General features: G+C 40.5%; 1 protein-coding gene across 1 annotated transcript; it reads right to left on the reverse strand.

Moving 5' to 3' along the window:
* Nucleotides 1-971: 971 nt before the first annotated feature.
* vimr2 (vimentin-related 2) lies at nucleotides 972-22,552 on the reverse strand. The gene is made up of 9 exons (XM_039598297.1): nucleotides 22,450-22,552; nucleotides 22,184-22,342; nucleotides 21,893-22,012; nucleotides 18,188-18,283; nucleotides 13,517-13,645; nucleotides 11,388-11,519; nucleotides 6,813-6,923; nucleotides 6,596-6,720; nucleotides 972-1,950 (listed from the first exon to the last, which is right to left on the reverse strand). Exons 4-9 carry the CDS (start codon nucleotides 18,206-18,208, stop codon nucleotides 1,908-1,910), a joined length of 561 nt encoding a protein of 186 aa, XP_039454231.1. The 5' UTR covers nucleotides 18,209-18,283; nucleotides 21,893-22,012; nucleotides 22,184-22,342; nucleotides 22,450-22,552; the 3' UTR covers nucleotides 972-1,907.
* Nucleotides 22,553-23,062: the final 510 nt, after the last annotated feature.

Raw genomic sequence — 23,062 nt, forward strand, 5'->3', positions numbered from 1 at the left:
TGCTGCAGTTGTTCTAAGTTAAAAACATAAAAGTGTATTTGTATTCATCCCAGCTCCGATTCATCAGACTAGCATCACTTGTTAATAGCATTAAGCATGTATGGAAGCATCAGTGATGAGAAAAACTACCTCAGTTTAGAGTGCTTTCCTTCTCTTCTATTTCTAGGCTTCTTTTCCGAGTTTGTTTTCCGGATAACGTTCTGCTGTGGGATTCTTTTTCTATGAGTATTGTGTTTTCCTCTTTGATGCACTTTTTTCACACAATGTTTCCACATGGAACTACTTTTCAATACATTTTCCCCAAAGTCCCATTTTTTTACATCTGTCTTCCTGGCTCCACATTTCAGGAGGAAAATTACTCCATAATCACTAACGATGGTTGTTCTGTGTGAGGAAATGGGTAAGGATGTGTACAGCATCACTTTTCCTGTACATAGCAACAATGCACAAGACCAGGAAAGAGGGTGACTTTCCTAAAATATGGCATGTTAGGGTGTAGTTCCTGCTACATTTTTAGTATGAGGAATATTTTGGAAGCACTGGGATGTTGTTAAGCTTTAAATTTTAGAAAACACTAAAAAAAATAAACCCTGTGTCTCCTATTCTCTGAGAAAACACTTTCTGAGCCATCCATTCTTCATGTCGGGACATTTAAAGAAGTCACCGATGCCACGCAACCACTTCCCCAGTCACTGAGCTCAAGTTCATGGAGTGTGGCTAATCTTATCTGATCAGTTATTAGCAGCATTTTTCATCTTTGTGCCAGAGCTAACAAGCCTTTGAGATCGCTAATTGCTGGGAATGTGCAAATCTCACGTTAAGCATGAAGATGATTGGAAGAAGGTTCACTGAACATAAATCACTATGCTCTACAGTATGGGAGAAAGTCTTAAGCCTGAGGATTCACAAGGGGTTCTCATGAACCAGGAGTTTTAACAAAAGAAATCACACAGCGTGGGTTGATCTCTCAAGCAACTAGTTTTATTCAATTTAAATCTAAAGTACATTTTGATGCTTGTGCAGAGGCAGCAACCAAAAATGATTTATCGCAGACGGCTTTAACATTGTGTAGAAAATAAGGAAAAGATTACTGGGGAATGTATTACCGAATGCTTATTTCCCGAAACGACAGCAAATTGGGACACTGCTTTTGAAAGAAGCGATGATTAATCACACAGAGTTTTTCTTGTGGAAAGATCCAGGTGCTCATTTTGAAAGAGCTGCAGAAAAACAACTTCATGAACCATTTGAAAAGCAAACACAGCACGCTGGACTCTCGACCGTCAAAACCAACACAAATGTATGGCTGAAAAAGCAAAGGGAAGGCGAGACGCTTTTAGTTACCGAAGAGAGAGCCGTCAATATGTTTGTTACCAGTGACGGGGTCGCAGGTTAAGAGCCAGACAGAGGCTGAGTGATGGACGAGGTGATATCAGAGCAGGAATGACTCCGCGGAGCCGCACCGTTGAGGGTGTGTGCATGTGTGTGTGTGTTTATCTGTGATTGCGTGTCAGTCTTGTTCGACAAAGAGGGGACAAAGCATTTATGAGTCATATCAGAGAGCTGGTAAAGATAAAACCCCACTTAACGAAATATCCCTTCCAGACGCTGCACGGATACACACTCATCCCACAGCCCCCATCCTCCCACCGGTTTTAGACAGCTCCATCTTTCTTGGAGTATCAGGGTCATCTGCCAGAGACCTGTAATCAATGGCCCGGCTTACTGTAGGCCTCCAGACGGCATTAATCTGTCATACTAAGTTTACGTCTGCTCAAATTGCCGAATCGTTGCGTTAAGCTTCATCGAAGTGCAGAATTGGGGTCTGTTTTTACGCGTTTGCCTTTTGTCTGTGTTGGGGAGCACAACCACACTCAGGACAGCCGATCTGACTACTCAGGCTTAAGTCACAGGCTGCACAGTCTCTCCTCCTCTTCCTCCACTAGACTCCTGAACAACAGAAGCACATAAAAACACAACACACAGGTTATAACTCACAGAAGCAGGAATGACATTCACTAATTAGTCATATGTTGGCAGATCCAGAATAGAACATTATTTTCTGAGTTACTTGATTAGTTTAGACAAGTCAAGTAAACAGCTCATCACTCATTTAATATCATGCTTAACTTCAATAAAAGCCTAAAAAGAGTTTACACAAATAAGCTAAGGTACTTCTTGTTTAAAATCAAGCACCTAGCCATGCAGGCAGCCTGTACAAACATTTGTGAAAGAGCAAGCAGTTCAAATGAGTTGGCTAAACAGGAAGTTCCTTTTGCAACAAGTCACTTGTGAAATTTGTTCATTTTAGATATTTCATGATCGACTGTAAGTGATTGCAAAACGGAAGACTTTAGGAAACACAGACACTCAGACCAAAGTAGCTGACAAAAAAAACAGAAGCAGATCGTCAAGTGCTGAGCGGCATGATGCACAAAAGCCTTCACTGCTCTGCTGACTCAGTAACTGTAGAGCTCCAAACATCCTCCATCATTGACATCAGCACACAAACTGTGCACCGGGAACTTTGTGTTATGCCTTTCCATGGCTGAGCAGCTGCTGTGGTGACCCAGGACTTTTGCCCCTCATTTTATGTTATTGTTATGTAACATGACATATTATCATCTTATAAAGCTGCCAGTTCCACAACTAGCATATAGAGTACCATCAGCATTTGAAGTCATGGTTTTCTCCACTTGAATGGATTTAATGTGGATTTAAGTTGAACACTTTTTCACTTGTTTTTCATCTCCGAGGATAATATCGACTGCATTGACTGTATACACAAAAAGGGTGAAGTCAATGTGGTAGGTCAGATAGGCGGAAGACAGGAAGACTGAGTCAGATGAGAGGAAATTGGTTAGGATGATTAAAAACAGCCTAAGAACCACTAAAGCTCAAGCCTGTCGTGAACTGGAAACTGCATTAGTGTCTACAGTGATGTGAGTTTTATATCATCCTGAATTGAGAGGGTACCAAACCAGATTGAAGCCTCTGCTCCAAAATCAGCATCTTCAAGCTTGACTGAAATTAGCAGCTTCCCATAAAAACAAAACAAAATCTTGCTGAAGAAAAATTTTAGGACAGAACAGGCTAATATTAAGTCTCTGCTATGGCCTGCCCAAAGCCTCAGCCTCAACCCTAAAGAAAAATTTGTGGACTATGCTTGAAAGTCAAGCCTGTGCCAAGACACCAACCAATATCAATGAACTCTATCAATTCTGCCAAGAAGCTTGCTGATGGCTACAAAAATCTGTTTAAGGAGCAATTTGCTAAGGGACATTTAACCAAATATTAGTGAGTGTGTATGCATATATTTAAGCCTGTATGTATAATTCTGAAAAAATCCAAAATACATTCAAATTCCATTTTAGTCATTGAAGACATATTTTGTACCATCATTCCACCCAGGCAAAGCAACAGTTCATAGAAACAACAGTTCATTAAAAGCCCAATATGCAATGACAGTCGTGGCCATGAATGTAAATGGTAAATGGACCAGTTCTCTATAGCACTTTTCTATTCTACATAGGCATTTAAAGCCCTTTATACAACGTGACCCATTCACACAAGCACTTTCTCTATGCTTTTTCTACATAACTGCAACACAGGTGATGAGAGCAGAGAAACTGAAACAAAATTTTGAATATGTTAGGTTTGGATAGAAAATGAAAATAATAAGCTCAATAGGAGAAGAGGGGAGTCATTTGATATATCGGTAATATAAAAACTAAACCTAACTTATAGTAAAGTGAATAAAGGATCTTGTCCTTAGATGAGCTACTTGTTGCTGTGTCATGGAGCAGCAGGAGCAGACCACAAGGAACAGTAGAGAGAATTACAGTGTAATATGGATCACATTAGCAGTGAGCAAAAGTAGGGAGCATCTGCCCAAACTGCTCTGAGGTGCTTTCACAGGCGATAAGCCACCCAGTAACGGCAGCCCGGGGTCATTAGGGTCTTTTGTGCAGACAGTCTGCCACGGCACAGAGAGAATAAACAATCCCCATTTTCATTTCTTATTCATGGCTTTAATCACGGATGACAAAACATCTAGTAAATAAAGAAAGGAAGGAAAGAAGTTGGCATCGCCCGTGTGTCTTTGGGACAGTCTGCTGGGTAATGAGAGGGAATTAAAACTGTGGCGAATTTGTAAATGTGTGTACGGAGTGGGTGGGGGGTGAGCTGACATTAACAGGCTGGCATGGAGAAGAGCTGGCAGAGGCCCAGCACATAGTGCTGTCAGTTTGAGGTCCTCTTTGCCCATTCTAATGAGGTATTTTGAGGGTCTGAGCTCAGGCCTGCATTGGGGGCCCCCTGGGGTCAGATGCAGTTGGATGGGTGATGGAAGGACCAGGAGGAAGCCTGTGGCAGCGGGAAGGGATGGCTGAAGTGCGTCACTCCACATACCAGGATGGCAGATGGTTAAACAACCTCAATGAACAGAGGGGATGACATGAAACGTCTTCAAGGTCGCGCACAGGAAACCACAGCACATTTCCTGTGACCCCAGTTGGCCCGTGATGTCAGCCTTTTGTGTTCAGGAATATCTTATAATGGACATCGCGGATATCCAGGTGGCACTGTATGAGGCGCTTGGACAATACTGGGCTTATACACCGGATCTTGTGGAAACACTCCTTGCATTATTCACAGTAGAACTTTTATAAAAAGAGGGCGAACATGTAAAGATTTTGGGATATTGGTGATTTTCTCATCTTTGAAGAATTCCAAATGTAAACAGAGCTTTGAGCTCATTTCAGTTTAATAAAATCGTCTCAAGGCCATTATGTGCTTTGCCCCGAACAGCTCATTTCTCCTGACATGTTTAAATATTATGTGGCACCTTTTTGAGCATTGAGGCAGACATCTGTTTTCATTTTAGCCTCTACCACAGAGATGAGAATCCACTGTATGCCTCAGAGTCTGTAGATATTAACTGCAATCAGATATTACGGCAGCTGACTTTATGACTTCAGCACCTTTAACAGGGGATGACAAACTAATCAGTGAAATCAAATGATGCAGTGTTTTTCTTGGAATATTTCTCCAGCAGACACGGCTGTCCTCTTGACTGACAGTCTCACTAACAATTAAACCAAGTCATCCCAAAGTCTTCTCGTGTGTGTGGCATAGTGTGTGTGTTAAAATTTTATTGGTCTCCCTTAAAAATAACAACCAGCAGCCCTGAAATGAAGGTCGTGAAGGCACAGAGGTTTATATTCATGCAAGCTCTTCATTTTAAATGTGCAAAAGAGGCGTGGATAAGCACTTGTACATTACAGTCCATCATAGTGCTTTAACTTTTAAGGTTAAATTAAAGTACTGCTATAAAGTCAATATCTGAAATACATGATCGCAAAAACAAAGCAGAATTACTGACCTTGTTATTATTGGAAATGCTTAAAATCAATTATGAATTAATTAATTATCAACCGCAATGCATTACAATTAATAAACTATTAAATTATTAGATTTAACCATTACCGTTTGAACCATTTTATCAGTTTTATTATTACATTAGAGTCCAATAATAACTATCGAATATACAATGTAACAAGTTGCTTTATAGGGATACAAAATTGCAACCATTTATATACGACTCCATTATAGACTGTATCCAACATAAATATCGTCACGATGTGATTGGTTTGTAAAACCTTGAGTATTGAAACAGAGTAAATCTGAGCATTATCACTTCATACTAGTAATGGATGCCTAGACTGCATCTATAATTCACTGTAATATAAAATGGGATTACAGAGATACAGTAAGGAGCTCAGACATCCAGAGGGAGCCTGGAGCTCTGATCACACCCTACAGCAGATCCAGAAATCTCTGGAGAGATTGTATATCTTGTCTAGACTGGGAGAGCCTTGGGATACTGGAGAACTGGAATACGCTGCTGAGGAAAGGAACATCTGGAATACCCTTCTGAGGCTGCTACTGTAACCTGACTTACAGTCATGTGAAAAATAAAGTTTCTACAGGTGTCTATGCAGTCCTGTGAAAAACAAAGTACACCTCCTAATTCAACAGCACGTAGAACCATGTCATCATTCTCTGAATGTCTCTTTTCTCTTCTTTAAGTCATTGTTTCAGTTCACTGAGATTTGCAGGCATTCATGTATGCACAGGTCTGTTAAGGTGTTTTATTGATTTTTTTTTTAGCCATTTCAGTCATGGGATCACTGTCCTGTTGCATGACTCAGTTTTAGCCAAGCTTTAGCTGTTAGATGAGCATTGCATGGCCTGACCCTGAGGTCAGGCCATTCACTGCAACCAAGGGAAAGATGAAATGGCATGCATACCCTCCCCAAGTCTTAATACACCTAGCACAGGTCAGTTACATGACAATTCATCTCATGTACAGTTATCAGGATGGGGCAAATTTTCTTAAATGGTTTCAAGAACTGAAACTGTTTTTGTCACATGTCTTCCAGCTATGAAAAGTGAAACCAAGGCACAACCAAAACTTTTAATTTCTAGTTTTTAAGTTCTATCTTCTATTATCACAATGCAAAATTGATTAGATTATCTAATTTTACTTGCATTTACTGTTATTAAGTATAATTAAAAACATCAACCACCTGACCTGTAAGCAGCAATCTCCATGTCTCTGGCCATCTTCTGAGTGAGCAGGAACTTATAGTCTTCACACTGCTCCTTCATCTGTTCTTGGAAATTGGCCTTCTGACACTTCATTTCATCTAAAGTTGCCTAATAACACACACACCCAGACAGAGCAGCAGAGGATGAAGTTGAATGACAGAATATAGGTTTCAACTGCATTAATCATTCCCCTGTTATACCTCTAGATCAGCAATCTCATCCATGTATGCAGCCTTCTTCATTTCAACCTCGTCCTCCAACTCCTCGTTATGCTTCTCGAGCTCAGCAAGCTCCTTTTGTAGCTCTGAAATCTTCAGGAATAAAGAAAAAGAGTTATTCATTGAACATATCTGCAAAATTACTTGTATATTGAATTCTTTTGTTACCGATAATGTAATAATCCCATACCACAACATGTTAGAGCCCTCATGTTCATGTTCAGTTCAAGAACAGCAGCTGAGGAGCACTTCAGTAAGACAACAAAGAGCTTCAACCTTTGGTAAATGGCAGCCTTCTTATCAGCCCTAAACTGCATTTCACATTACATGAAGACTGCTTTGAAGCAGAGTTACAAACTGAGAAAAACATGGAGACGTGAAGAAATAGACATGTGGAGCATTTAAGCATTTATAGAGATACAAATGGAAGGGGATTGTTTCGGCTGTGGTCTCACTTCTGAACTTCAGAAAAATTGTCAACAAATGAGGCCAAAAACCAGAGCAGATGTTAGTTGTCAGTTTGTAGTTGTCAGATGGCCAGAAATAGGACTCAGATGAATGCTAATGTTTCTCCATTGCTGCTAGATATTTAAAAATAAATCGATAGTTATAAACATGGCAGCCAACACCATAACAAGTTGAATGTTATACATCAGTGGGATGATATGAGAGAGACCCGCCAGGCCAAGGAGCCACTGGCAAGTAAAGCATTCTCCAAATCATAGCATCTGACCTGGCTTGTTGTTTCATTACAGACAAATGTTTTTATTTTATTCAGGGTTGGGAGGGTCCTTGCTAATGACTTTAGGAAAGATTAAAACATTAAAACCACTGACAGATGATGTGAATAGTACAATTTTTTCTCTCAACAATGCGATCTTCTCCTGGAAAATGTCCTGTGGATGTTATTTTGACACCTCACATCCACCTAAAAATTGCCACCAACCTTTACACACACAACCCATGTCTCCCATATCACCCCCTGATGGCAGCAACCTCCCTTAGTGGGACATAATGGTCTATTAAACCCCCCAAAAATGACACAGAGCCAGGGACCTTTCCATGGCCTCCAAACTTCCCAGATCAAAATCTGGACCTGTGTTTATGCCCTGACCAATCAGAGCTGCTTTGGTGCTATGAGTCGAACCTACACAATACTATATGTAGTGGCCGATCAGTGTATATTAGATTGTCATGAAATATTGAACAGACATTCATTGATTCCAGATGGCGACTTCTGCTGAATTTGGTGCTCCCCTGACAATTCTTCTAGCGCCACTACAAAGTTGAAGTTTTTAAGAGGAAATATCTGAGGAGTTATTGGATAGACTGCCATGAAATTTGGTTCACACAATTATGACCCCCCTCAGGAGGAATTATAATTACTTCCTTAGCCTCCTGACTTGACATTAACCGGGCAAAATGTTGTATTTTAGTTAACAACTACATACCTCCGATTTAAAGCTACTCCCATCAGTCCCAGTGGCACTTTTTCATCATTACTAACTGAAAACATGGATTAAAACTGAGCTCTAACTACAACTGAAGTATGCAAATTAACCTAGCAAACACAGACAGAACAGGTTACTTTACTTTCACCACAAACTAACTGAGGAGCATCCCTTCCCCCGCCGTGAGTAATTACAGCAATCACTGAAGTTTAACAATTAGCTGTCACAGCCAGATGGGGATCCAGGCAGTCCTGCTTGTCTTTCAGCCAGATCATGTGACCAGAAGACGACCCGATTACTACTCACAGGCTGATGGAGACTTCCCAAACTGTGTGACTCACTTACTCTCCTTGGCATGATAAGTGGAGTCTGGCCTTGTATGTATACGCGAGCGGTGGCGGATAAACCCATCAGAGTCTGTTCTATTATATACATTTGTGTGTCAGGCCTGATTTCACTGCAATCTGTTTGTTTGGCCATGTTGTCTCTCAGTGAGAAACCAGACCTGAGGCATCCATCACAGACGAAGAGGAAACAGAGCAGATCAGGCCGTGCTGTCCATCCGTCAGCCTGGACAGAGCAAAAGTGAGGCTGAATATTAAAGAAAAGTAGATGATGTTAGGAGACTTGTGCTGAGGTTACAGAGGCTCGATGTTTATTTAAAGAGCTGAAAGGTAGAGCCACACTAATGAGAACCAAACCACCATGTTTGCTACAGATGTGGTTGGGTGCCAGCTGTGGTCAGACCACTGATGGATGCTAATAAGACCAAGGTGGACTATAAGAGGTGTTTTTACCTGAGTCACCATTTCCTGGTTTGTCTTTTCATTTGCATCTCACTTTGTTGTCTGTTTCCTTCAAAGCATCTTTGCTCCCTTGGCATTTTATTTTTGCTAGCAGGATGACAAATTAAGGTTTATTTCCTTTCCACTCAGTGTGTGTGTGAGAAGTTTAAAGACGCCTATGACACTGCAGGCACTCTGAAAGACTGTACTTAATATAACTGAGGACACAGAGAGCAATAAATCCTGTCTGAGCTGCAGTCGAGCTCTTCACATCTCCTGCTGAAAATGTCCGCAGAGTAAACACTCTGGTCAGCAGGATCTCCCACACTGTTGCTCTGCTGTCACTCAGCCGCTCTCAACTCCCTTTGCCTGCTGTGGGAAACCATTCATTTTCACCATTACATCTGATTTAGGAGCTGATGACCGACACAGAGCCAGCTGATAGATGTTAAACCCCTTTCCTTTTTCAGTAAAGAGGTTGAAAATGTATTATGGGAAGATCACTATCAGCAGGCAGTAACTAAAGGACTTAAATGATGTGTAAAGCTCTTTTCACCTCAAAAAAATATTCTCTCAATCGGGTGTTGCAATCAGCAGCCCTGCAGACCGCTTTGATTTTATATTTCTCACAGGTGTGGAGGCAGAAGTCAAGTGAGTGTTGATTGTGGAGCTCAAAGCATTTAAAAAAAAACAAAAAATAATTATTTTCATGCCAAGAGAAGATTTTATCACTCTCATAGCGTCATGCAGAAAAAAAGAAAAGTTTTTACAGGACTCTTTCACAGTACTGTTCAGTACACCTTTAGTGCTTCCATATCAAGAGAGTAAGTAGTAGCCAGGTGCTGCTAATCATTTATTATTTAATTTATTGATCGTCACCAAATGTGACCACCTCTATAAAGCAAAGGTTTGGGCAGTTTCCTGGTCTGGAGACAAAAGTTGTGTTAACACAATCCTGGAATGTTCCCAGCAAATTCACCTCAAAGTCAGACTGTGAAGTGCTCAAAGAAACTTCAAAAAGACAGCCTGTTCACTCTAAAACAACATGGCAGCGCAGTTTAGATTTGCAAAGATTTGTCTAAGCAAAGCACAAATCTACTGAAAATATGTCCTTTGGACAGATAATCTCTGAGGATAACCCACAGTTCCATATTTCGCCTAAAACCAAACACGGCCTATCAGATGTCACTCTGAGAGGTGATCATTTGGGTTTGTTCTTCATCCACGGGACCTGGGCACCTTGCAGTCATCGAATCAACCATGATGCCCTCTGTATAGCAGAGTAAGTATCATAGACTCAGACGTGAGGACAACTTTCCTACAGCTCAAGCTTGGCTGAAACTAGGTCATGCAACAGGACAATGATCCAAATCACACCAGCAAATCTACAACAGAGCTACACAGTTAAACTTCAAACTTCAACCCAATTAAAATACTGTGGTGGGACCTAAAAAAGGCTGTACATAAACTAATTCATGCAAATCTCAATAAACCAAAGCAACACCGAGGAGTACCTCCACAGCAATGACAATGACACTGATATAGTCACTTAAAAAACAGTTACTTTTAGTCCACGTTGCTAAAGGTGATTTGCAAATGTTGAACTTGGTACTTACTGTTTCACATGTTTTTGATATGAAAGCAGATCAAAGGTATATGCATAAAAAGAATAAAATTGACCCCGTTTGCCATTGGCGTGTGTTGTGTCTGGTATGATTTCAGCCGGGAAAATATTTAACATGTCATATCTGCTCGCCTCACACTTCTTTCCTTATGAAAAGAAGCAGGGGGATGATTCTTGTTACACTTACTTGTAGAACTTACTGTATGATGCTGGATGGTTTCCCTAACATTAGTTGTTTCAGGCCATGTCTTAGTGGCAAACAAAAGCATATGTTGAAGAACAATTCACTGCGTTATTTAATATATAACTCATTCATAAGGAATGTTAATCATAGTCTGGTTTCCAAATATATGTGGCCAAAACAAAGATATGAAACATAACAATCACATAATGTTATGCTCTATTACACTATAAACTGCAAATGATCTTTTGGCTTTAATTATGACTGTTTGTTCCAGATATAAGTTGCTGTAGGCGTACATAAAATGGGTAATTTTTTTTTTTTTTTTTTGGATCAACTAGCTTCCTTTTCGTGCATGAGGTTTGGAAGAACTCAAAAGCTTGGCAAATGCAACCCAAACGCCCTGTCCTGATGTAAAGCTCAAGTTTACTCCAAACAAACTATGCTAAGCGTATGTGCTTTTTGTAATTTGGCTCAACTAACCCTTTAAAGAAAGGGCAGGGGGAGAACACTCACCAGCATCTTTATCTCACCGACATCCTTTATCTTTGTCAAGTCTTTGACCGTTGACCCTCCAGTTCCTGCCACTTCCACTTCCTTTCCGTCACCACTGCGGACCACAGCAGAGGAGGCTGCACCGCACTCATACTGAAGAGACACAAGATGAGAAGTCAGTGCTGCTGAGATCTTTTAGTTGCTCTCTTTTGAGTAATTAAGTGCACTTTGGCAGGGGGAGCAATCAGAGTCTCTCATACTAGCTCTCCTTGCGTACACCGGTTTCATGATTAGCCAAATCATGAGGGCGCACAGGTGTGTAGGAGTCCGCCAGCAATCACCATTACTGCTCACAACCAATAGCAATCATTTTAGCATCGAGACAATTGCGTCTCGTAATCGAGGCCAGGCACAGACAGGACGGTGTCCAGCTGGCGAGGCAAGAGCCTGAGTGGGAGGGAGAGAGTAAATAGATGGCATTTTAAAGAACAAGAAACACACGTAGACAGGCAGATATCCCTTAGTCATGTCTCAAAATTAAATGCACACACACACCAGCGTGCACTTCAGTGCAGCTAAGGAGCCTGGGAAGGCGGCCTGCAGTCTGATTGCAACCCTGACCTCTGAACCAGCCAGACATCCTCACCTCAGAGAGGGTCAGACCCACCGGAGCTACAGTCTGACCCCAATGCAGGACACTCTCTCACACACACACACACACACACACACACACACACACACACACACACACACACACACACACACACACACACACACACACACACACACACACACACACACACACACAGGTGGACAAAGGCATTCTGTTCGGGTCCAGAACAGCACCTCTGATTTCCAAGTTCTTCCCCGATGTTGTGTTAAGAGGTAAAGAAAACAAGTGAGAGCCTCGTTGTGTGATTTGTGAAAGCTGAGAGGGACAGAGGGAGGGTGGTGCGGTGAGAATATTGGGGTTAATCGTGAAGAGGATGAGGAACTGGTCACTGGAGAGAGTGTCAGAAGTGAAAGTACTCAGATCTCTTATTTAAATAGAGGCAGTTCAAGAATAATAAAATAACCCACAGGAAGTGAAAGACCTGCACCAATATATAAACCGCAGAAGGTACTTAGAATTGTTAAAAAACAACCAAGTAACACAACCTTATTGTTCACATTACTCCGTCCCATGGTATCGTCCGGCCAATACACACAGTTAGATTGTAACACATTACTTTATCCTGTCACGAAATCACTCAGCACAGGTTGGCTGGTGAGCTGGAGAGCATATCATCAAGTGAAATTAAAACCACACAAGATAAATTTCTGTTGGAAGCATTTTGTGCCCTGTTTAGGATGCATGGCCAAAAAAAAAAAAAAAAAAAAAAAAAAAAAAAAAAAAAAAGTTTGACAACTGTTTAGTTTTCTGAGATCATAAAACGCTCAAGCAGCTGTGTTGTGTGTTTCCATGTGTGTTCACCCGGTGGCTCTGCAAAGCGTTTGTGGCATATCCCAGATATGAAGCAAAGAAAAAGGGCTTGTTCCCACTTACCCGACAAGTTTTAAAGGAACAAGGTTTAACTTTTGTGAAACACGGTCAACACGATAGCATTAACAAACTCATTTATTGTGTTTTTAGTTAATTTTCACCACAAAGATTATGTTCATTCAACAAAACTTCCTTTTGTAGTACAGCTCCAACATGTAGTATGACCCACAGTTTGCGAGCCACTGTAAGGCCACAACTGATGTCTGTCACTAATCCAGCATGTGAAGCCATGAATGCCTATTTATCATATTTTCACATGCTTTTTTTTTTCTTATCCTCAACATCTAATGAGACCCACCTTGTTATATTTCTCACTAGGTTTTTTAACAGCTGGAGAATTAGCAGCTGCTAACAGTGGTGTACATACATTATTTTCTTGTTTGTTTGTATTATATGCCTCAGTAATGTATTGAATACATGTTTTTTCCCTGTAAACCACCATTATGTTCATTTCTGACTCCATGTTTTCATTTTGGGGCTCTACTAGAGCAGTTTTACATGATTCACAGTTAATAACTGGGCCTTAGCGCAGCCCCTCGGATCGTCCGGTGTATGGTATTGGTGTGGTTCTCTGTGGGTTTTGTGTGTCATGTACTCTGTGTTGTACCTGGAGTGTCTCAGCCAGTTGGCAGTAGTACTTTTTTACATCCAAAGCCGGAGCAATGTCAGGGCTGCCAAATTTAATCACTGCTGCCCGGGTGATCCCTTCGTTGGGCTCCAGCATATCCTCCACTGTCTGCTCATAGACGAAACACATACAAATACACAAGAATGAGATGTAACAACACAAATTCATTTATTACACTGTTCTTAATGTCAGTTTTAAAAACTTGCACTTTACTTTACTTCTGTATAATGCAGCTCCTAATATTTCCTAATACATCCACAATCATCATCTATGACTTTTCTCTTTCTTTGTCTGCCAGCTATATTTTGCACATCCTTCTGCCAGCATATCCAATATCTCTTCTTCATACGTGTCCAAATCAACTCTGTCTCAACTTTTGTCCTTTGACTGAGAGGTGGTCTGAGCTTTTAGGATATCTAAGATGAAACATGAACAAGCACAAGTTTTATACTGATCATGCAAAGGACAAAGAAGCAGCCTCATCTAACTTCACAATGATTTTGAGGTATGACAGGTCATTTTGGGTGGTGCAGTTGTATGAAATTTAGACTACTGCAACATTACACTTAGATCTGTTTGTTCTTAGTGAAAGCAATATTAATGAACATTGTGTACAAATACATATTTTTTAAAACTTTTTTTTAAGCAAGGAAAATTTCAGCTAACTCAAACTTCTGAAAAAAAACAAAGCAAAACAACAGTGGTGGCAACAAGCTTCCATAAACCCTTTGATATTAAGAATCTCATTTGCAGGAGTGCCCTGGTAATAAGTAATAACATAACATGTTGTTCCAGTGGCGGGAGAAATCAGATCTCAAAGAAAATCTAAACAAGTGTGTGGAGAACATGTGAACTGAAGCTTCCCGAGGTTTGAACAGTGGCGCCACAAAGAGGGGGCCAGAGGGGGCACTGGCCACCCCCCAAAATTTGCTGACCCACCTGGCAAGACTGTCCTATGTTGGTAATAATTTTAATAAATGTGAGCACAGGAGAGGACGTATGCTTGAAGTATGCTTGACTGGAAGTCCCAACCAATCAGTTAAAAGTCAAGTTAAAAAAGATGATCATGGATTTCAAACTCTTACTTGGTTCTCATATGTACTTTCAGTGATATCAACTTTAATAACAGGAAATCAACTAGACATGTAATTCTTTTCCCCCTCTCGTTTTTGCCATATTTTTCAAGTAACCTGTTTGAAAACAGCATAATAAAACTGAAAATTCTGTTTTTGATGTGCCACCCCAATGTTTTCAGTGACCCCCACCACCAATATGGAAAAATTCTGGAGAAGCCCCTGGGTTTGAACCCAAGTGTATATTTTATCCCAGCTGTAAGATCAGAGAGTCACAGCACAATGTACTGCAGTGTATTTTTCTGCGTTGGATTAATTTACTGCTAGAAAATAAACATTTTTCAGTAAATCCTGCTTTAAAACTGGTGTGCTGCTTTAAATGTGTTGTTATAATTTTGCATGTCATCAGTTTACATATTTTATGTGTTTAAACCAGGGGTGTGCATGCAATTATTTTTCCCAACGGGGCCACGTGAGAAAGTAGGATTATTATGGAAGTGCACACAAATAAGCTGAACTTATATCAGTTTCATCTCTCTATAAGCTTATTGATGGGGCTCTTCTCAACAGCCCCAGCTGTAGAGAGCTACTATCTCTGTCTAAAACTAAGTCCCTGTCATTGTTTATTTACCTGTATGACTGATTTAATGTGGTTTGATTCTATAAGACCCTGCAAAACCAAAGTGTTCATGCAAGAAGTGCACACTAAGGCAGAAACCTAACGTGATGCCTGACATTTAAAACAATTTTATATAGAAACATGTAACAAGTCTAAAATGATTAGAAATACAGGAGTAATGTGATTACTTGTGTGGGCATTTGGAATAGATGGTCAATATGACCTTATGTTTGCTACAATTACACCTAACCGCCAATGCTCTGACTTCTTGCATTACATTCTAAAATTGAGCCTTGTCATTATTGATGAAAATGTGTCAGCTGCATTATTAATTAGTACACATATGTATGTTTATTATATCCATAGATGTCTAGTGTATTTCAGATGGTCTGTGATATAGGTCACCCCTTCAACAGTAAAAAAAAACACTCAGGAACAAGTAAATGTACCGCCATGTGTGTTGTGCAGTAGAAGTATACTCAGGTAAATTTTCTGTCTTAAACGCTGCTACAAACACACAGAGACCAAAGCCCTCCACATGCATGTCTGCAGCCTCACATCAGTTACAGAGAAAATGAACTGCTACAGAGCTGCAGTGGCAGACTAACATTTTTCTCCTCTTCCCTGCACCTACATAACGACATGGCTGCCGATTTGTCAGGGGAATGTGAGGTATCTGGAAGTGGCGATAATAACAACAGTTAATAAAACAAAGGGAACTTCTGTTTTCATTTGGTATTCAGCCGCATTTCCCGGACGGGGAGTTATTGAGCGTGTCCCAGAGGGAGTGTGTTAAACGCCGGGCGGCCCGGCTTTGCAGAGGAAAAACACAGAGTGATGGAGCTGCTCCTGCTTCAGCTGCCTCCCTCTCTCTCTGCCTGCAGCCTCTAGATCTGATACCGGGGTGCGTCTGTCATCTCCTGGTGAGGTGGAGAAAATTGTAGAAGGTGCAGAGGGCTGGGGGTGTGCGTGGATGTGTACAGAATATGGCTGCAAACATGTGCTTTTTTTAAAGGAGTAGTTCAAAATTTTGGACTGTGGTTGTTTGAGCGAAGTGAAACTACTTAATACATTTTATTTTGTGGGGCACGTTCAAGAGTTGGAGGATAAAATGACAATCTGATACTAGCACAAAATCCTTTATAAACCAGTGAATTCTTCTCACAGCAAGTGAGCTTCAGCAGAAAGCAGATTTTGTCAACTTCAATGTCCTGTTTCCACTTGTCATGCTTAACAAACCCAGAGTTGGTTGTTCTTTCATATTTACCATACAGATATGAAAATATGGGCATATTTTTTATATTATTCTCAGATATTGTTCTCAGACCTGATTGAAATGCTATGGTGAAACCTTAGCAGCGTTATAAAGAAGACTGGGCCAAAATTCCTCCACAACGATGTGAGAGACTGATAAAATCACACAGAAAACAATTACTTTAAGTTGTCGTTGCTAAAGCTCATGAAGCACAAAGTTTACTCGGTTCTTCACAGGACTGCAGTAAAAACTCTCTTTTTCACATGACCAAGTTTTTGGACAATGACATGCTTTTTTGTGATTTTATATTTGTGTATTAAATTGGTTGTAATTCGTCAAAAGTTTGTGCAATATTTTTGTTTTAACTGAAAGTCTGCAATTCAATCAAATCCTGTTTGTTTGCTGTAAAATGCCCAGAACAGTAGGAAGGTGTTCCTGCATCTTCGATCAATGAGGAATTAAATCTGCAGGTTGGTGCATATTACTGACGAGTTTTTATCTCACTGAGAGTTTTTACCTCGATAAATAAACAAAATATAAAAGTTACTCTGCCAAACCCTGACTGCAGCTTTTACATTGAGACAGAAATGTTCAATCTGCCTCAAAAATGAATTTATACCATTCAGGAGAGGGATGTTTTTGATCAATTATAGGTCAAGAAGTAAACAGCTTAAAGACAGACAATTTTTGGCACATTCACATATCAATCAACACATCCCTGTTTTATTCTTATCTCTGTGATCTGTTCATGGTGCAGATGCAAAGTGGCTGTCGATGCTCTACACGAAAATTTAAATCTTATATGTAATGCCCTGACTCATTTTAAAGTTTCAGATCAGGTATTTGATCTATGTGTTCCTAAATTATGTTTTTGGAAAATATTTTTGCAAAACACTAAATTTATGTTGTTCAAACTTTGCATGAGGATACTGTGGATCTACTAACAGCTTGACAGAGTTTAGTGCATGCTATGTCGATTAGTTTGCAGTATTGTGGTGAAGTAACTGATGTCATGTTGGACTCATACAGAGCAGGCTGTGGTGCTCATGGACAATGTGAAGTTGCATCAAAGGTAGCAAACATCAAGTTATATTTAAAGGCTATTCAGCATTTATATTTATATTTATTTATATTTTAAATGCTGATTGGATTCAACTTTTATACTAGGTTTATAATGTCTATGTGTTGGAAAATGAGGAATTCAGTTCATGAAATAACTGCTTATATCTTGTTGAATTCAACTGATCACTTGATGACTTATTTCTAAGTAACTGGTTTCTCCATGCTGCACTGCTACAGCCCATCTTTAAGTTCCACCACCACTTAAACAAATCCCACTTTAACCCCTGAGGTAAAATTTAAAAAAAAAAAAAAAAAAAAAAAAAAAAAAAAAAAAAAAAAGTAACAGTCCAAAGACACCCTCCTTCCCATTAAAAGACTAGTAATGGCTGCCTTTAGCACAAAGCCCTTAAAAAAAAGTCATTTTATGATTCTTGAGTTGAATGCTCTCCTCATATTTTTCTGTTGTCGTGGCCGTTTCTGGTTACAACTCTTCAGCAAGGTGACCAAGGTCGCGAGAGCTGCAAATCTGGGCATTCCTCCAACACTCCGGTTTGACCTAAGTGCTACATTTTGAGCCATTTCTGTGACTATAAACTGTTCCTGTTTCATCAGCCTGCAGCTACAAACTCCCTTTCTCTCACCGTCCTGTGCAGGGTCTCCATGCTGGCCAGCTGCTCCTCGTAGATAGTCACTTGCTCCCTCAGAGCCAAACACTCTGCTGTCACAGCATCCACTTCCTGTTAAAAGAAAGTAAAGTTAACAGAGAAGTTGAACTTAATTTCTGGAGGTGTCTGAGGAGTGCTCTGCAGTTTGCTAACTAAATCAAACCACAGGTGGAAAAAACATTTCCACCCTGAAGACCAATTTTGAGAACCATCAGCACCAGCCACTCTGTCACTGAACAGCAAATACACACCGCAATGCAGAGGAAAAGGGAGGAGGAGGAGGAAGAAGATGAGAAGGAGGCTAACTAGACACAAAAGCCTTGTCACCCAATCCATTTGCCGGCAGGGGTTCTGAATTCGTCTACTCTTTTTAAAGAACTGGATTAATTGGTGTTGAATGCAATTACTGTTTGTGCCTGTGTTTACATTTAGGTACATGAAGAGAGAGTTTGGTGGTGAAGTTGTGGATTCCTGCTGTGAGGGTGGCAGGGTCAGTGATGTACTGCAGCAGATTAAACAGACTGGACTGACTTCTGCTGCTGCTGCTGAACTCTCTGAGCTGGAGAAAAAAACCTGTTGTAGTTTGTGTAGCTGCTCCATAGTGTTAACACATAGTCACAGATTTCTTTTACTCAAGTTGCCATTTCCAGATCCATAGTTTAATTCTTGGATTCTACTAGGGTAGCTTTGCATGATTCACTGTTCAAAATAAGCCGTTTCTGTTTATATAGCAGTTTTAGCTCCGACTGACTTTCTCAAACTGAAAATACTGTAACAGTATAGCAGACAATAAGGAAAAGCATGTTGGGTCAAATTTAAGTGTCTTACACATGTTTGTTGACATGATAGCGTCACACAGTTGCTGCAAATTTGTCAGCTTTACTGGATTGGATTGAGATCTATGAATATGTAGACCATTTGAGTACAATGGATTCAATAATGTGTTTAAGAAGCCAGTTATAGATGAGTTGAGCTTTGTGACATGGTTTGTTATCGAATACAAAAAACATGTAGCATTTCAAAGATGCTCACGTTCAAAATAATCCCTACACCATCACGATCAGCCTGAACCAACAGGATTGGTCCACACTTTCATTTGGTTTAAAACAAATCAGACCCTACCATCCAAAGTTGGAGCAGAACCAGGGAAAGTTTTCCAACATTATATAGCCCAGTTTCGGTGAGCCTGTGTGAATTGTAGCCTCTATATCCTGTTTTTAGCTGACAGGAGTGATACCCAGTGTGCTTTTCTTCTGTTGTTCCCCATCTGCTTCAAGATTTGACATGTTGTGCTCCAGAGATGCTCTTCTGTATACCATGATTTTAACCAGTGGTTATTTGAGTTACTGCTGATTTCCTGCTACCCCAAAGCATTTAGGCCAGTCCCTTCAGATCTCTGATATCAACAAGGCATTTTCTCCCAGAGAAACGCTGCTCATTGGATATATATTTTTTGTACCATCTCTGTAAACCCTAAGTATGGTTCCTAATAGATCAGATGAGGCCATCTGACACCAACAACCAGGAAAAATTCAAAATCACTTAAATTTGCTTCCCGTTCCCCGTTTGAACTTCAGAAGAGTCGGAGCTTTAAGTCTTCACCATGAGTGGTGCCTTGTCACGTGTATTATTGCTGACATGTTTAATATAAAAATATTGATTAGTGCTCTCCATTTATTTATTTTTATCCCAATGAGGTTAAAACGAGCTGAAATGTTGACCAAAAGAATGTCTCCTAATGTAATTCTGACCTTGTTTTTACCTTTAAAGGAATCTGAACTCCATATATGCTAAATTAATTCATCCATTCAGACTCACTCTGTTTTTCTGTAGCCACAGAAAATCTAAATGAGGAGGTGAAATGTGCAATCCTTGATGATGGAATAGGATAGAAACCACACAAAAGCCAGCGGTATGCTCTAAAACAAACCAAATGTGGCTTTTTTACGTTATGCTGACAGAGATGCAGCTTGTTGTGGGCCGATCTGTGTAGTATTCACTCCTCTCCTCCGCATCTCTGCTCTTCCTCTACCTCCCTGCCGATTTCCCACCAAGTCTTGTCACCCTGCAGCTGCTTCCAATTCAGAACTGCAGAACTGAGCCAGCGGGAACATTACGGCACCATATCACAGCCTGCGTTACATCTGTGAGGCACAAATGAAAGCCTCCCTCGCATCTGGCCTGGTTCTGGAAAGGAAACGATGGGCTCTGGCATGTGTGAGGGAAGAAAAGTTTGGTGGCTCAGGTTGCAGTGGGCCACCAGCCCAGACTGTGTGACTGCTGGTGATCAAAACCCACTGGGCAGCACTACAGAGGAGCAGCTGTGCCAGGTGTCAGCTGGATGGAGGGGGAGGTGGAGATGCTTGACAGCCCTGCCACCTAGTGCTCAAAGTAGATTCTCGCAACACGGGTCAGATCACAGAGAAAACGCTGTGGTTCATACTCAAGTTTTAAGGAACTGATTTAATACTAACATATTTAAGTGATACAGCCACCAAACTTATTTAAAGGGCAATTTTACACATTATAGACTTTGCTGCTTGAGATTTCACATTTGCAAAATTAAAAACTGTGCATCACCAGCACAACAGAAAAGACCTGGGACTTTACCTTTTATGCATGGTCTTAAAAAGGTGATGTTCTGACATTATAGAAAATGTACCCAGTAATTCTGGTGGTAAAAATGTGGGCATCTCAGGTAAAATCCAAAGCTCTAACTTCATGTCAAGTTATTTTTAGTTTGTATGTTCGGTGTTTATTATCTGTGTAACACTAATGACTCATTCGCCTTTCATTTTGAAACCATTGAAAGTACTAAAGCTATCAAATAAACCACAATTTTTGAACTCATTCGCATTTTGTTTGCTTTAACTGATAAATTCAGTTTATCCATTGCTGCATAACCAAGTTCTATGATATAATTGTGATTAGGAATAGCTAGAGATAGCTTATGTTATAATGCTAATATTTGATATTTTAGTAGTGGCAGAAAAAGCAAACCGCTTTTAATAACATGCAATAGTGTGTGTTCGTGTGTAATTTTAGTATCCACTGGCCTCTGTTTTATGAGTTTTGATCAACAGTAATAAATGTTGTGATTCAGTTCAGAGTTGAGCTCTAATTAAATAATTTTACTTCAAGTGAAATTGTAGCCTTGACAGATTAGATAACACGACCCTGTGATGAATCCTGACGTTTGTGTTTGGGCCTATGATCACCATCCATCCTTTTTTTTTTTGCCTCTTGTGTGGTCGGTGACACGGGGGCAGCAGTCAAAGCAGAGGCCAGCTCTTCTTGGGGGACACCGATGCATCAAGCTACGAAACATAATCTCTCCGGTGTGTCCTGGGTCTTCCTCAGGGTCTCCTCCTCATCTAGGAGGCCTCTTGGTCTGATGCTCAATCCACAGCTGGCTCCCTTCGATCATCAACCATCCATTAATATAAACACTCAAATAATAACGTTGTTGACTTTAATTTGACCCTATGCTTGTGCTCTCTCCAAAGTTTTTGGAACTGAACCTACTGTTATAACCAAATCTTCAAATAAATTTATAGCCCTTTGAAAAAAAAAGCACAAATTATTCTTTATTTGTCGAGCAGAGTTCCCTCCTGACCGTTTTTCTGAAGCAGCAATGGGATTTCCATGCATACCAACAGAATACTTGCCAAATACAATTACCTCAGCCACATCTTGTTGTTCCTGCCGGACGAAGACCCTCTGCTGCGACGCCTTCTCGTAGTCTTTCTTCAGGAGCTTGAGCTCTTTCTGCAGCTCCTGTGTGTCATTCAGAATCTCATCCTGTGGGGAGAAACAGCCAGACACTGACGGATCTTGACAAGGTTGTAAATCAGACCTGCCCACAATTGTGCAAACTGTGATCCAGCTGATGTCATGACGTGAGACGTGCTTGTGGACTGATATGAGAAAACCTCATTTAGGCATGCAGCAGACACACCCAGCAGCACCTACCCTCTGCTTGCGCAGTCTTTCCACCACAGCATCTAGGCTGTGGTCGGGCACCGCCACAGTAGAGGTGATGCTGGAAGAGGCCTGCCGATTGTTCAGCTTCTCCTCCAACTCAATGATCTGACATTCAAGAGACTCATTGTCGTCCTCAAAACAACGAGCCTAAAGGGCGCAGGTTGAAATAGAGTGAGGTATACACAGAAGAAACCAGCAAAGGGGAAAATAAAGTGCTCATTTGTCAAGGCAGCAGTTACAGTGTTTGTCCTCACCAGCTCAATCAGCCTGACCAGGCGATCATTGAGGGCAGCAATGACAGTGCGGTCCTGGACAAACTGGTCCAGACCTTCTTTGTTCTCAGCCCTGGCAGCTGCAAAGTCTAACTTATCACAGTCGCACTCATCAACAGCAGCAGCCCTGAGAAAAGGCACAAAGCACCAAAGACTCGACTCGATATTGTTAAAAGTTTAAGAGAAATAAATTAAACATATACAAAGAGGCTTCATCAAGTTTATCCCTGTTCATTTTCTTTCATTTCATTTCATTTATAAGGCTGAAATGTTGCTTATTTTGTGATTTTTGGTTCTCTTTTGTTGGTGTTTATTTCATTTTTCTGTGTTCTATGTCATGTCATATATTGCTCTCACTTTATATATGAGATGTTTTTCGTGGGCATCCAAACAAGGCATTTATCCAGACTGAATATATTTCACTGTAAACATGACATCATGGAGTTATTGGTTCAGTTTGTACATTTCTTAGCAGGTTTACTCATAATTCTGGATTTGCATGATACATTTAAGAGAAGTGAGGCTTCAAGGTGCTCATGTTTTGGAATCAGACTGGATCTGGATGCAGGAATTCATGGAAGGATTCTTCACTGTT

The sequence above is a fragment of the Oreochromis aureus genome, linkage group 2 (genome assembly GCF_013358895.1).
Source record: "Oreochromis aureus strain Israel breed Guangdong linkage group 2, ZZ_aureus, whole genome shotgun sequence".
Lineage (NCBI taxonomy): Eukaryota > Metazoa > Chordata > Actinopteri > Cichliformes > Cichlidae > Oreochromis > Oreochromis aureus.

Bases quoted from the DNA above. Each gene is read 5' to 3' on its own strand.
- vimr2 (XM_039598297.1), bottom strand. From the start codon at position 18,208: ATGGAGACCCTGCACAGGACG. The intron at 6,924-11,387 runs GTGAGTGTTCTC...TTATTCCTGAAG, and splicing joins TCGGTGAGATAAAGATGCTG to ATTTCAGAGCTACAAAAGGA. The intron at 6,721-6,812 runs GTATAACAGGGG...GTGTGTTATTAG, and splicing joins ATGAGATTGCTGATCTAGAG to GCAACTTTAGATGAAATGAA.